At 46.3% G+C, this 14,902-nt stretch overlaps 1 protein-coding gene across 1 annotated transcript; it reads right to left on the bottom strand.

The window, feature by feature from the left end:
- Positions 1–3,209: 3,209 nt before the first annotated feature.
- Cldn23 (claudin 23) lies at positions 3,210–5,240 on the bottom strand. The gene has a single exon (XM_031342836.1). It carries the CDS (start codon positions 4,837–4,839, stop codon positions 3,952–3,954), a length of 888 nt encoding a protein of 295 aa, XP_031198696.1. The 5' UTR covers positions 4,840–5,240; the 3' UTR covers positions 3,210–3,951.
- Positions 5,241–14,902: the final 9,662 nt, after the last annotated feature.

The following is a 14,902-nucleotide window of genomic DNA, read 5'->3' on the forward strand; positions in this document are numbered from 1 at the left end:
GATATAAACCCCACTGAAGACGGCCCTCCACATTCCCCCACTCACCAGCATTGTCCCCTCTGCTGAGCTTTATCTCTGTTTTCCTTGTTTTGAACAAGTTAATCTTAGTGTCCATGACCTTCTTTCTCATTACGGAGGACAAGGGGAAGAGTCATTTCACTGCTTGCTGCACAGTGAGGGACATGGGGAGGGGTGGGTGACAAGGAAGGGTGAGAATTTTAAACACTTTTTTTTTAATTTGGAGAAGTAGATAACTGAGTCCCTACTTTTGTTCTTCTCACACAGGGAGAAGGGGCTCATCTGTAGTGACATCCCCCTGGGAATTGGGAACAGTGGTCATGAATATATATATAATTTTCTATATGCATGGCAAGTTATGTATAAGAAGAAAGCCTGTGTGTGTGTGTGTGTGTGTGTGTGTGTGTGTGTGTTTATGGAGAGAGAGAGAGAGAGAAAGAGAGAGAGAGAGAGAGAGAGAGAGAGAGAGAGAGAGAGAGAGAGAGAGAGAGAGAGAGAGAGAGAGAGAGAGAGAGAGAGAGTCACAATGTCCCCAGGCTGGCTACAAACTCACAACACAGCCTTGTATGGCCTTGAATTTCTAATCCTCCCATGTCTACTTTCCAAATTCTGGGATTATAGGCGTGCACCATCACACCCTGAGAATTCAAGGCTGTGGACTTCCATTACTTGCCTTATTGTTTATGGGGCGACTCATACCTTGGCAGAATAAAATGTTCCTCAGCAGCTAGCTAGTCATATGTCAAATTGCTTTTTATTCTAGAAGCATTCTATAACACTAATTGTATTTGTTCCAGCGCCTGTCTCATACAAAAGATACTATTATTTGCCCAATAGAGTGCAAATGTCAAGATGTACCTAGTCTTCATTGCTAGCTTCTAGTCTTTACCAGGCTATTGTTGAATGAAGGAAAAAGAAGGACAGAGGAAAGAAAACAGGTCCAGGGAAGTGGACTCTGCCCTCCCTGGTGCCTGAGATGTTCCCACTCTCCTCTTTCACTGTTCTTTTCCCTTCTCACTCTTCCGAAAATATCATCCCCCATCCTCCATCTCCTGACCCTGACTTACTGTTCTCCATCCTATTCTGTGATATCCTTCAATAGAGTATGCCAGAGTCAAATTGTTTCTTTTTCCAGTGTCCACAAGTGTGCTTGCAAAATGTCAGGTGTTTAAAATACCTACTGGGTGGATGACCTGTGCAATAAAGGAGAGGCGGTTTTCGGAAGCAGCCTGCCAGCCCCTCCCATAAGCCTCCACGTGGATAAACAGCTTCTGCTCTGGAAACCACACCTCACTCAGTGAGACTTTCGTCCCAGGGAAAGCTCTGCCTGAGAACAGGCATAGCCAATGCTGTGTAAAGCAACCTTTTCTCTTCTTTTGCAGGCACTGAAAGGATCCCAAGCCTATGCAGGAGAGTCTCCTTCCATGCGCTGTCCTGAACATTTTTATGACAAAATACGTGTATTTTAAAAGGGAAGTTTGCATCCATTTCTGCTGATGGGGGTGGGGGGCGGCGGCGGATAGTTTTAGCTTCCAGTGATCAAATTCCAGTCATCAGAGAACAAGGAACTTTGCCTATAAGCCAGGGAGAGTACGTGAGGGAGGAAAAGTAAAAGGCTCAAGAGACCAACTGTGTTCAATAGCAGCGCATACTAGCTGTACTTGGAATCAAGATGCAGGTAAAATTCAGTACTTTCAAGAAACCAGGTCCTCCATGTTGTTAGCTACCTCTGGACTTCAGAACCTCCTGCTGCTGTCTTTGACGTGGGAGCTGAATACATCCGAGCTATATACCTTTCTATATTCCTAGCTCCATGCTCACGGTAGCCTTGCTGGTTTTAGGTCAACTCAACACAAGCTAGAGTTATCAGAAAGGAGAGAGTCTCAATCAGTGATCAGCGGGGGAGGGCTCAGCTCATTGTGGGTGGTACATCCCTGGGTTGATAGTTCTGGGTTCTACAAGAAAGCAGGCTGAGTAAGCCATGGGAAGAAAGCCCATGGAAGTAAGCAGCGTTCTTCCCTGGCCTCTGCATCAGCTTTTGCCTCTAGGTTCCTCCCCAGTTTGAATTCCTATCCTGACTATTTTCAGTGATAGTTTATGATTTGGAAGTGTAAGGCAAACAAGCCCATTCCTTCCCAACTTTCTTTTGTTCATGGTATTTCATCATAGCAATAGAAATCCTAACTAATATATACTCCGGTAAGCTTCCACTTTCTAAAGCATCTATGTAGTAGATACTCAGACACCTGTTGATGAGTGCCCTCCTGCCTCCAACTGCAATAACATGGACCAGAGTCCCAGCTGAAGCTTTGCCACTTGGTATACATACCTCCAGGACCATATACTGGGGTGGTGGTCCTTGTCTTTCCTAATGCTGTGCCCCTTTAATATACTTCTTCATGTTGTGGTGACCCCAACCATAAAAATACTTCATTGCTTCTTCAGAGCTGTAACTTTGCTACTGTTATGAATCATAATGTAAATATCTGATATGCAGGATATACCTGTGGTTTGGGGTCGAAACCCACAGGTTGAGAACCACTGCACTGTGGTCTTCTGGGGTCTACTTATGAAGTTTCAGGGGTCTCTAGCCTTGGAATCTACATTTGAAAAATTAACTAAAGTGATAGATGTTAAAGTTGGGGTCCTTAAGAAAACAAGATGATTCCATTCCAAAATGGCAGGGGCTGCGAACTCCTACCTTCCTGGGCCCCCACAAGCTTCCGTTCCTCCGACTGTAGCTCTCCAGCATCAGCATTGCCTCCATGTTCAGTTCCCACTTCTGAACTTTAAGTGACAGGTTCAGTTCAGGTAAAGGTGCTTTAAGCTCCAGTGTTTAGCCAGACAGAGCTCCTGGGGCTTTCAGCTCCCTCATGCACTACAGCTGCCTAGCTGGGACACGAAGTACTTGGGGCAGAAGAGGACCAGAGCTCTACCCTCTCGTCCCTGAAACTGGGGCTGCAGGTTTTCTTCCCCCAACAATAGACTTGGCTTGCACTGAAAACAACTGGAGCCTGAAAAACAAAACCAACCAGGACTTAAGTGGGGCCTCTTGGCTCCTTTTAGTAATCTTAGGCAGAGGAGAAGGGAGAAGATGTGAGTCCTTGATTGTAGACAGGTGGCTCAGACGCCAGCAAACTCCTTAGTGACAAATGCTGAGACTCCCAGCAGACGCCAGAGACAGGCTTCAGTAGGGATACCGAAACTGACAGTAACAATTTTTATTTATAAATAAGATAGGTACATATGGACTCTAGCCAAATGCAACTCAACAGTTCGTTTTGTACAAAATATATCTCTGTTTGGGATGAGGTATCTAGGGAACAGGGCAGCGTAGCATCGCCCTGGCTTCTGGAAGACAAGCTTAACCTCCTACACAGAAAGAAGTGATTAGAAAAGATAAATAATAGATACGCACGGAGAACTATAAACATGAGTTGAACAAGTTACTTCACTTCATAAAAACCATTAAAGTGCTGGCTTTATGGCATAACCTTCAAACACAGCCAGACTTACACTCTCGGCCAGTTATGTTCTCTGGAGACTGAAAGCAGAGAGAAAAACGAAACAAAACACCTCAAGAGGGATGATTGTGAAGGCTCATGGGTTACTTAGAATACTGTACTTTCAAGGACTTTTTAAAGCCTGTTGGCTGATTGCAATTTTGTCGCTGCTGCGATGAACAGTATGCAAAACGCCACCCACTCTTGTCACTCCATAAGAAGACCTGGTCCCTCTGGAGAGAAAAGTAAAACTCCTTAAAAGATAAAAGAATCCAACCTAATATTTGGAGAGGAGTTTGGCCCCAGGAAAGGAAGGCTTGCCCTCCAGTTAGAGGAAGGCCGTGCAGGGTTCTAGTTGCAGATGTACTGGTCATACAGAAGTTCAAGTCACCCTCACTCAGACCCTAGGCGGAGCTCAGGCGAGCCCTATCTACAGGTCGGAGTCACAGGGCAGCGAACTTTGGCAGGGCCGAGTGCTGCGAGAGGAGGATCCGCCTTGGGAAGTGGCTGTCTTCTTTTCCTCTCCCTCAAGCACATCCATCGGGTTGGTGTAGGCCTTGGGTGGCGGTCGTGGCATCGGGAATCCCACCTTGAGCTTGCTGGTGTCCCTGTGCTCAGCGGGAGGAGGCCGATGCTGCCCCTCGCTGTAGTACTTGATGGCAGGTGTGAGCGCGGGTTCCGGCCAGTCCACGTAGACGGTGCTGATGCTGCTGCGGCGCGGGCCTGCTGGGGGCGCCTTGCGACACCGGCGACAACGCTCTTCACACCAGGGCGCAAAACTGAGCGCCAGCGAGAAGCCGCCCAGCAGCAGCAGGCAACTGCCTAAGTAGCCCAGCACCAGGCTGTAGCTGACCTGCGTGGTGACCGGCGGGCTCGGGGCGGCCAGGACGGAGGGATCTGTCAAGAAGTGGTTATACCAGGAGACCGGGATGAGGCTGAAGAGGCCGGCTGCGAAAAGCACCACGCCGGAGAGGCCGGCTAGCCCGAAGTGAGGCTCATCTTGCCAACAGCGCACGCCGAGCGAAGCCAGCAGCAGCCCCAAGGCGGTAGTGGCCAGTGACGTGATCATGAGTCCCCGGGCCACCTGCACGGGCTGAGTCTGGAAGTAGTTCCACTCGTCGGGCTGGCCGCACTCGCGCTCGCGACTGCTCTGCTCGCGACATATGTCCCACAGCCCCTGGTACAGCACCACGTCCACTGGCTGGTCCAGAAAGCCCTTCACCAGCCGCCAGCCCGGGGCCAGTGTGCTGACGAGATTGAGCAGCAACCCGCAGGGCGTGAGCACCATGCCCAGCGTCATCACCAACGGCGTCCGCATCCCGCGTAGCCTCGTGGGTCCCCAGCAGCTGTGCCTGCTCCGCCGCGCACCCAGTCCTAAAGTCTGCGAGGTGGCCGGGCTGGGTAGCAGCGATGCTCGCTGCGCTCTCTGGGCGCTCTTTGTCTCCCGCGCGGGACTGTCCCCGCTGAGCTTCTCACGCCGAGTCCCCTCCTCTCTCGCGTCCCGACCGCTCCGCCCTCTCGCCCAGCCGCTGTCCCTAATCGAAACTAGCTCCGAGTCCGGTCAGACCGAAACCGCGCGCCCAGGTGCGGCCCCCACGGCCAAACCCTAGCCGGTGGGAGGGGCGGGAGCGCCGGGGCCACTTGGCAAGGAGGCGACCTCGGACTCTGAGGACCCAGACACCCCACTCCAGCCCGGCCGCTCCTCCCCTCCCGTCCGGATGGTTTAGGGCTCGAGCAAAGGTCGCCCCGCCCTAGCTCCCTGGCACCGCCCGCGCTCTTGTGGGCGGGACAAAGGGGGCGGGCCGCTCGTGTCGCCTCACCTGTCACCTGGCTACACCTTCCCCTCTTCCCATCCCTTCTCAGCTCAGGTCTTGGAAAGCATCCCTACATAACCCCCAATTCTCCCCAACCCTGCCTGTGGGCTCTGCCAACACAAGTCTCCTCACACTCCCAGATGGTGATCAGTGTCCCCTGAAAGTTTTGCGTTGCCATCTGCAGCCACGTAAGGCAGAGTGGTGGGCTCAGGATGCACAGGACCTGTGTGCACCAAGGTTTCCAGGCCCAGGGTGTATCCAAACAGTTGCACTACGGAAACTTTGCGAGACTTGCCTAATAAAGGCTCCACGCTCTGCCTGAAGTTTAACTCACACGAAAGGGAGAGTATTGCTGGGTTGAGGAGCTACGAAAGCGTTTCCTTTTCCGTCTTGTAAAGTCCTGCAGTGACTTGATGTGTATGTGGGGTAATGGGTGGGGGGCTCCCCCTTCTCAGAGGAGAGTACAGGAAGGATCTGAGTTGGGGATACTGGGAGGAGAGGGGGTTGATATTGGGATGTAAAGTGAATAAATCTAAACATTAATAACAAACCAACAATTTTTTCAAGTGGGTAAGAGTTCGACTCTATTTTCCCTTTCAGAACTCGGCGAGCCTATAATATATTGCAGAAACCCGAGGTTTGGCAATTGACGTTTTCAGATAAACGCAAAGGGATGGAGTATGATTGGTTATTGCCCAAAGAATATCAACTAGCTTTTTTTTTTTTCATGAAAAAGGACAAGCTTGTAATCAAGGAAATATAATTAGAAGAAGCACCATATTCGCCTTGATTGGTTATAAATGAAAGCTTGAAAATCTGCAGCAGCAAAGATAGGAGCTAGTCATTCCTGATGTCACTGGTTTGGTGTGCAGCCTTTAACTAGCCAATTTGACAGAATACAGTGTCTACAGGCCACACACTTTGGTTTCTTTTTTTAAAAGGTTTTTATAATGAGCGTGTAATTATCCACAATAACGTAATATGTTTTGCTCGCTGAATACCACCTACTTCAGCAATGGCTGTCAAACTCGTCTTAGCATTCCTGTTGGCCTAGGTATGAGTGGTTCACATTCTCCTTAAATACCTTTACGTATTTGAAACATGTTCACTTTACATTGGGCAAGAGTCATGCTTTTCCTTTAAAAATGTTCTCTTAGAATATTTCTCTGTATTCTATATATTTCTAACAGTAGAAATATATTTTTTTATAATTTGCTGTAATTAAAACTATTTACTAAAATCAGCCAATTAACCAGACCTCCGGAGACATAGCTTGAGGTAATTGTGAACCACTACAAGTGGGTGTTAGGAACCTAACCTTCATCTTGTGGTCCTGTAGTACAAGCTCTTAATCACTGAGCCATCCCCGTATTTTTAAAAATTCCACTGTGGCTAAGGGTGTAGCCCTAGCTTGCTTTCTGTTACTATGATAAGACACTGACCAAAACCAAGCTCGGAAGATTAGGGTAGATGTGGTTTGCATTTCCATATGCTTCCTTCCCAGTCCGCTGTTGAGGTAACTCAGGGCAGGGACTGAAGCAGAAGCAGAAGAACCACTGTGGACTGGCTAGATCCTCAGTCTTGAGCAGTTTGCTCTCTTACACAACCCAGTACCACTTGCCCAGGGATGGCACCACCCCCAGTGGGCAGAGCCCTCCCATATCAGTCACTGATCAAGGAACACCCCCCCCAGACGTGCCCACAGGCCAAACTGATGGACGCAATTCTTCAAATGAGGCTCCCTCTTCAAGAGTGACTCCAGCTTGTGTTGAGTTAACGCAAAGCCACCAGCATATGCACCTACTATAGCATGTACTGGCTTACTCATTTTTTACTGCATAGTTTACAGCATGAAGCACACTCCCACTGTGCAACCAAGACCAGCGCCCTGCTCCAGAACTTCTGGACCTTTCCAAACCCAAATGGACCATCTAGCAGTAACAAATGTGTTCATCCCTGAAACCCTCACTAAACACCACTCTACCTTCACAGGGTTAACTGGATACTTCACGTAAACAGAACCCAGCTGTGCCTGTGTCTCCCTTATTTCTAAGCCAAATGCCCTCAAGGATTATGCATCTTGTGACTGTATAAACTGACCTCGTGACCAGTCCATGGTGTGGTTAAAAGGGAGTTGGTTTTGTTTTGTTTTGTTTTAATTGTAACTATGGGAGAGAAAGAGAACAGCCAGAGGCATGAGGAAGAGTCAGAGCAGGCAGAGCTAGTAATAGAATGAGCATAGCCAGAGGACTGGATCTGACCATGAGAGAAGCAGAAACATGGTCGAGGGTTGGAGAGAAAGAGGGGGGACAGATGGGGAGGGACAAAGGGAGGGGGAGGGAGAAGGAGAGTGCACAAAAAAAAAGAGAGAGCATGGCAGAAGTATCAGGGTTATAAGAAGAAGGAGTAGCTGGAGGGGGGAGGGATCCCATGAGCTGGAGAAACTTAGGTTAAAGGAGCTGAGAAGAACTAGGATGCTGTAAGACACTCTGAAATTTGTAACAGGTACCTGTCATACTGAGGGAGCCCAGGAGGCCAGCATGCTCTTTGGTGTGCTACTGAGCACCACAGACAAACATTTGTCCCACTGCCAGTGTTAAGAAAAATGGGTCCTTTTGGCAGAAGGGAACTGGCTTCTCTCTAACAGAAAGAATTTGTGAAAACAGAGTTTCCTCTGGACCTGACAGTGCCATGTATCATATTCTCCTTCAAGGCAGAATAAGTGTTTCCTGTGGTGTTTGGACTACTTGGGTTTCTTGTGTCATCTCTCAACAGACACTGGGTCCTTTCAAGCCTTTAGCAATCATGAACTGTGCTATGAAGACGGTGTCCTGACGTCTTTCGGACCCAGCTCTTAATTCTCCTGACTGATGGCCACAAGCGGAATTACTGCATTGTATGAGAAACACAGCATCCCTTTACAGTCCCAGCTCAGTCGTGACAGTTCTGATTGCTCTCACCTTTAAAAAAAAAAAATATATATATATATGTATGTATATATATATATATATATATATATATATATATATATCAGTTTCTCTCTCTCTTTCTCTCTCCCTCCCTCCCTCCCTCCCCCCCTGTGTATTTACAGTGCATATACGGAGGTCAGAGAACAGAGCAGTTTCGGAGAGCCAGATATCTCCACCTTTGTACGGTTTCTGGGGCTGAACTCAGCTCAGCAGGCCCATGCGGCAAGGACCTTTGACTACAGAGCCACCTTGCCAGCCTCCTATCTTTGATTTAAGTAGATCTTTAAAGAATCTTCTTCCCCCACTTTTAAAAGTACTTTCAAATTAAAGTACCTTAAGATATTTCGTTTTAATGCAGAAAACAAAGATGGATAGATGTAGGTGTTTCCCATTGGGGTTTGCATAGGCTTTTTCAGAAAGAATGGAGAAAGGAGATGAAGATTTTTAAGCTGAGTATAGTAGTACATTCCTGTAATCCCAGGGTTTGGGAAGCCGAGAGAAGAGAGTTGTGGATTTGAAGCCAGCATGGAATGCATAGTGAGACCCTGGAAAATATGAAGAGGTGTATTTTAGTGGTCTTGTTCCATATCTCACCGGTACGGAGAATATGGCATAAAGGAGCTTGCTTCTATCTGTCCTGCAGTGGGAATCCTCTGAGCAGCTTACCCTTAGGTATCAGGAAGGGCCTATGTACAGAAATGGCTGTCTTAACTTAGCTCAAGCTGGAATAAATACCTTGTTAAAAAAAAAAATATGTTCTCTATGACTAAGTATGAGAAGCTATTGACTGTGTCCTCCGCCACTCCCATGTATCACCAACTTCCTGAGACAAATGATTCCCTGAGACAGAAGGGCTGGATCCACTACCAAACGGATGCTTAACAGGCCCAGATGCCTAGCTCAGTGGTACAGTGCTGACCTAGCACGCCCAGTGCCCTGAATTTGATCAGTATTACTGCAAAAGCAAATTGAAATAGCAGGTGTTTCGTGAAGAGGGGCGAGTTCTGGGATGAGGTTCCGCAACTGTAAATGCTCCAACTAGGTTGCTGTTAGCCAGCTTTTCTGTTGCTGTGACAAAACACCGAACGAGGAAGTGCTTGCTTGGCTCATGGTTTCAGAGTTTCCAGTGCACAGTAACTTCCTGCTTCCCCTCCTCTGGCAGGGCAGTGGATGAAGGTGAAAGGGCGTGGCAGAGGAAACACGCTCGCTCGTACTGCGGTAAGAGGAACATCCGGGACAAAAATCTATCCTTCCAAGTCAAGCCTCCACAAATTAACTTCCTCCAGTCAAAGACCCGCATTTGAATGTCCAGTCAGCTACGAACTCAGCAGTGGGCTAAGCCATGAAAAGATCAGAGTCTCCAAGAACCAGAACCATTCCCCTCTCAGAGACCCCCACTTCTAAGACCCCAATCCTTCAACACATGAACCTCTCTGGAGGTGCATTCCAGGTCCACCCTAACAGTAAGGAGTCTATAGGCTAGGGAATGTAAAGAACATCTGTTTAAAGTAGAATGAAAATCCCCAGAAGGCCCGCATTGCTGTGCTGAAGCCACACTGGTGACTAGAAAGTGAATGAAGCTGAGGAGGGGGTGTCCATAAGGCTAAGGGGCTGTCACTCACTTGGGACTGGGTGTGTGTGGCAGAACCTTAATGGTAATATCTGGCCTCGAGAACACATTTTCAAGAATGTGAAATGGCCATTTGTTCTTTCTACCTGATAACTCTTGATTACCGTGATCTTTCTTCCCATCCCATCTTTCAGCCCTTGTCATCAAATTTAGGACAAGTCAGAGTAATGGCACATTGTAAAGTATGAGGAAATGGGCTGTACATGACCGTTTGGTTTCTTTATGTTGCTGTGTTAAAACACTGTGACTATGCCAAGTCAGCCCACTTGCCACACCCTGTTATACTTCAGTTCTCCCTAGTGTGTGATTCCTGTGAGCTGGGGACTGTTCATCCTCTCTGTCTGTCCGTGAGACCCCTCTTGACACTGGTCCCTTTCTGCTATGTGTTCTTCCATATTGTATCCATAAAATTTTCTTAGGCCTGGGTGCCTGGTCAAAATGGATGGTTATACACATCTCCTCAGAGAACTCTGTTTAAGGAGTTTAAGGACTCCATCAGCAAGGAAGGAGTCTCAGTTGAGGAAATGCCTCCATTAGATCCAACTGTAAAGGATTTTTCTCAGTTTGTGATCAATGGTGGAAGGCCCAGCCCATTGTGAGTGGTGCCATTTCTAGGCTTGGTGGTCCTGGGTTGTATGAAAAAGGCCTTTATTATAGTCTCCAGCATAGTAAATGAGGGACACCAGGCTACGTCCAGAGATTCATGACCAAGAAATGGAAGCCTTGGAAGTTTCCTTCTGCTGCAAAAGAGGGAAAGGAGGAATTGTACTAAGTATAGCATGAGACTGCAGAGCCGGCAGCCTCTTTGTTCCACATGCTCCTGAGTAGAGAACCAAAGCATGACTCAGAGCTGCAGGAGTGTGTTACCACTGAGCGCACTCCCTGTGCCAGCGGGCCCTAGATTCTCCTTTCTGAAGAGCACCCCATGCCCTAACCCCCATCCCCACCCCAACCCCCCACCACCCCACTACTCTACTACCCCATCTCCCCATCCCCATCCCCTGCAGTTCTGTAAGGATCTGTTGACAGCCCTAAGGCTCAGGATGGATTGTGAGCATCCAGTGACTATTTCTAAGCACTTTCACTGGACTTCCCATCAGCCTTCTGGCCCCCAGAGCCCACCTAGCATAGAGTGGTGACTGTCTGCATTGATTTCACTGTGGAAAGCCACACCTCAAGTCAAGAGAAGTCTCCAACCACATTAGTTTGCTGCCAGTAGGTGTCACCAGGTTCTCTATCTCTGGCCTTCATATTTTTAGTCCCATGATTAAAGCTTTGAACATTACTGGTTGTCTTCCTTATGGTAAACACAATTCAGTTTACCATACAAGAATACAAGTTAAACTAAAAAAGAGTTAGACTGTAACTTTTTCTCTCCTTTAAATGATGGCACTGCCATAGACTGATGACATCTCATGTTGATACACAGTCAGCTGGTTATGTTTCTTAGCCACATGTACCTAATATTGTAGACTATAAATAAAACTTTGACTTAAAACTAGCCTCTAGACTCTCTTCTTGTTTGACAAACCCTTGATTTTCTTGTTTTAATTCCTGGCCATGAAATGAATTTTCTTCTACTTCATGATCACACCATGATGTGGGTGTTCCTACCATAGGTCAAAGTCAAGAGAATGATCAAGCATAGACCAGAACCCCAAAAACTTTGGCCACAATACTTCCTCATTTTCTGTGTGACTATGTGCGTATAAGTGTGTGTGTGTGTGTCTGTGTCTGAGAGAGGAAGAAGAGAGACTGTGTATGTGACTGTGTGTGACTATAGTGTGTGTGCATGTGATTGTCTATGACTGTGTGTCTATGACTGTCTATTATCTGTGTGTTTAATGTACATACACACATACATAATGTATATATATAATGTACATACATATATAATATATCTATATATAATGTACATATGTATATATGTATGTATAGCTGACAGAGAGAGACTCTGTATGTGACTATATGTGTGACTGTAGTGTGTGGTTATGTATGACTGTGTGACTCTCTGTATATGTGACTGTGTGTGTGAGACTGTGTGTGTGTGCACGCACATGTGCGTGTGTGTGTGTGTGTGTGTGTGTGTGTGAGACTCTGTGTGTGTGTGTGTGCATGTGGGGGAGGAAGGGGAGGTGGGGAGAAGGAGAGGGAGTGTGTATGTGTGTGTGTGTGACTCTGTGTGTAGGGGGGAGGCAGGGGAGAGAGAGGGAGAGAAGGAGAGGGAGTGTGTGTGTGTGTGTGTGTGTGTGTGTGTGTGTGTGTGTGTGTGTACCTACAGAGGTCAGAAGAAAATAAAGGCATTATGTTCTACCACCCTCTATCCACTTCCTTTAAACGAGATTTCTGACTAAATCTGGTACCTATAGAATTGGAGCGATCTTGTTCCCGGCATCCACAGCGCTATGGTTCCAGGCCCAGGTGGCTGCACACATAGAAACTGGAATACAAACTAAGGCTGCCATGCCTGAGCTCTTGCCTACCAAACCAAGTTTCCATCCTTAAACCTTTTTGCCTTGTGAGTTAATTACCTCAGATTTTCTGTTGTAAGAAACTGATTAGCCCCACTACATAATTACATATAAAGCAAATGGATTCAAAGAATCCAAGGAAAGTAAAGGTGAAGATATATGCACAGGGTATGGAAAGACAAGAATTATGGAGAAGAAGGCTGTGTATGAAAGTTCAAATTATTTTGATGTCCAACGAAATCAGAAGAAAGATTGGCTTATGCATCATAAAAGAAGTTAGTATTTTGTATTTATCTAGGAAACAGTGACAAAGCTCAACTCCGTAGCGAACATGGATGAAGAACATACACAATCCCGGAGGAGAGGGACCATCTAGGAGCAAGCTCAAGGATGACAAGGAACATTGGCTTCTTCCCATAAACACGCAACAGATGAGAAGACTCAACAGTGAATGGTGAAAATAGTATTCAGTTTGGGTTAGAATCAGAATAAAGATTCTTACTGGAAAGTTCCAGGCCATCCATACCAACGAGCAAGAGCTCTGTCTCAAAACAACAACAACAACAACAGAAAATAAAACTAACAAAAATGAACAAACAAAAAACCCTCAAGCTGCTGGAGGTAGAGAAAACAGTATATTTAATTCTGAGATGATGTGTGATCTGTTTCTCAGAGCTTTACTGTGTGACTGGTCTTTTATTTCTGAATTAGCATTTGTTCCAAAGAAATACCCAGCAAATATGGGAATATTTATGAGGAGACTCCCAATAGAGAAATGTTAAATGAGGATGTACCACAAAGTCAGCTTGGGCTAGCCTGCAGCAATAGGCTTTACAGTTGATTGACTGGTTTCTTTCGAGCTTTGGCATAATTCCTTTCTCAAAACAAAAAAATATGAATTTAAAATTAAGTTACTCTATTTCTTTTCCTTTGAAATAAAAAATACCTTTTTTTTTTTTTAATCTTGACAGAGTTTCACTATATGGTCACCCGTATGACCTGGAGCTCCTATATAAACCAGGCTGACCTTGCCCCAGAGATTCTCTTAGGTGTGAACCAGCTGCCACACCCTGCCAATCTTCCATCCTGTGAGAGACACTTTGCTTTCCTGATTGTGTGTGTCAGTCGTTTATGGTCACAATTAAGCCTAATCTGATATGGAAAGCAGGGAGCTAAGTTCTGTTTTAATGTGACATCAGGAAACTCACAGAAATGCACACACAGTAAGTGACAGGCACACATTCCATTTCCTTTATTTCTAGGCATTCAGCTTTTGTATGTATGGCATGGAAACATTATAGAGACATGCGGCAGTTTGACTCATAAATCATAAATTACAATACTCAAAATGTATAGTTGGCATTATTTTAAACCTTAATGTAAATCTTCTCTTTTCCTGTGGGTTATCTTTAATATCATATCAAATCAGTGGAGAAGTATTGAGAAACATTTTTTCTCTTTCGTCCTGGAGCTCCGCATACCCTTTCCCCGTTGCTAGGCAGATAAAACAATTCTCTGAATGACCTAATGTTATGTTTACAGTGTCATGCTGTGTGAATACTGGGTATGTTGGAAATTACTCTGAGCCTGAAAACATGGACAACTATACGTGGCTTACTATCAATTTTCCTAGGAGAATTAAACTGGATTTATGATTTAGTCTAAAAATAAAGAGCACTAAATACCTTACAGAAACTAAATAACAAAACAGTTTTATTATTGGGGGTAATGTAAAAATTAATCATCAGTTTTAACTAGTAGGTCCTTCAGTCTTGAATAAAAGCAGTATGTAAGGATAGGACCACTCTCCCTGGGCAGTAGTTCCCCGTCATGCCTCAAGGGGCAGGGCATGTTTCTCCCTGGAAGACAGTGTACTGCTGTCCTGGAAAATTCTATTCCTGTTTTGTTGTTCTCTGAATTTTACGGAAACAACCATGATCTGAGAAACAAGGGAGCCATATAGGTCACCAACCAGGGTGCTGACTACCCCGGGGCGTAGTCTCCACAGAGGCTGAGCTTCATGCTGCTCACATTAGGCTTGGTGTGAGAGCTGATGTATAAAATGGACGTTGTAACATAGAGACACCTCTATAAACGCGAGCCTTTGAAAGGGGCCATTCTCAGGTAGATCAGCACCCGTGCGCTGCCTCCTCCACCACGCAGAAGCCATTCCGAAGGGAACCTGTTAAACTTGCAAAACTTGTCAGATGTTTGTGAAGCTTGATGCCATCGGGGAAGGCTTTTATCAGTTTTTCGGTTCACTTGAGTCAATAGCAACACACAATATCACCTATTGGCCAAGAATACTTGGGTTTCTGACCCTGAGAGGCTCAGAAAGGATGGGACAACCTGAAATGCCCTGGTAGCATTGAAGGAATGTTCCTTGTCTTCATGCCTGCCCTTACCTCTCTCGCCCCTTCCCCCTCCCTCTCCCCTTCCTTTTTCCCTCCCTTTGCTCTTCCCTTTCCCCTCCCCCTCCCTTGTCCTCCACTCTCTC

This window comes from Mastomys coucha, unplaced genomic scaffold (genome assembly GCF_008632895.1).
Source record: "Mastomys coucha isolate ucsf_1 unplaced genomic scaffold, UCSF_Mcou_1 pScaffold22, whole genome shotgun sequence".
NCBI classification, from domain to species: domain Eukaryota; kingdom Metazoa; phylum Chordata; class Mammalia; order Rodentia; family Muridae; genus Mastomys; species Mastomys coucha.

Excerpts from the sequence above, each read along its gene's own strand:
- Cldn23 (XM_031342836.1), bottom strand. The coding sequence starts at position 4,839 with ATGCGGACGCCGTTGGTGATGACGCTGGGCATGGTGCTCACGCCCTGC.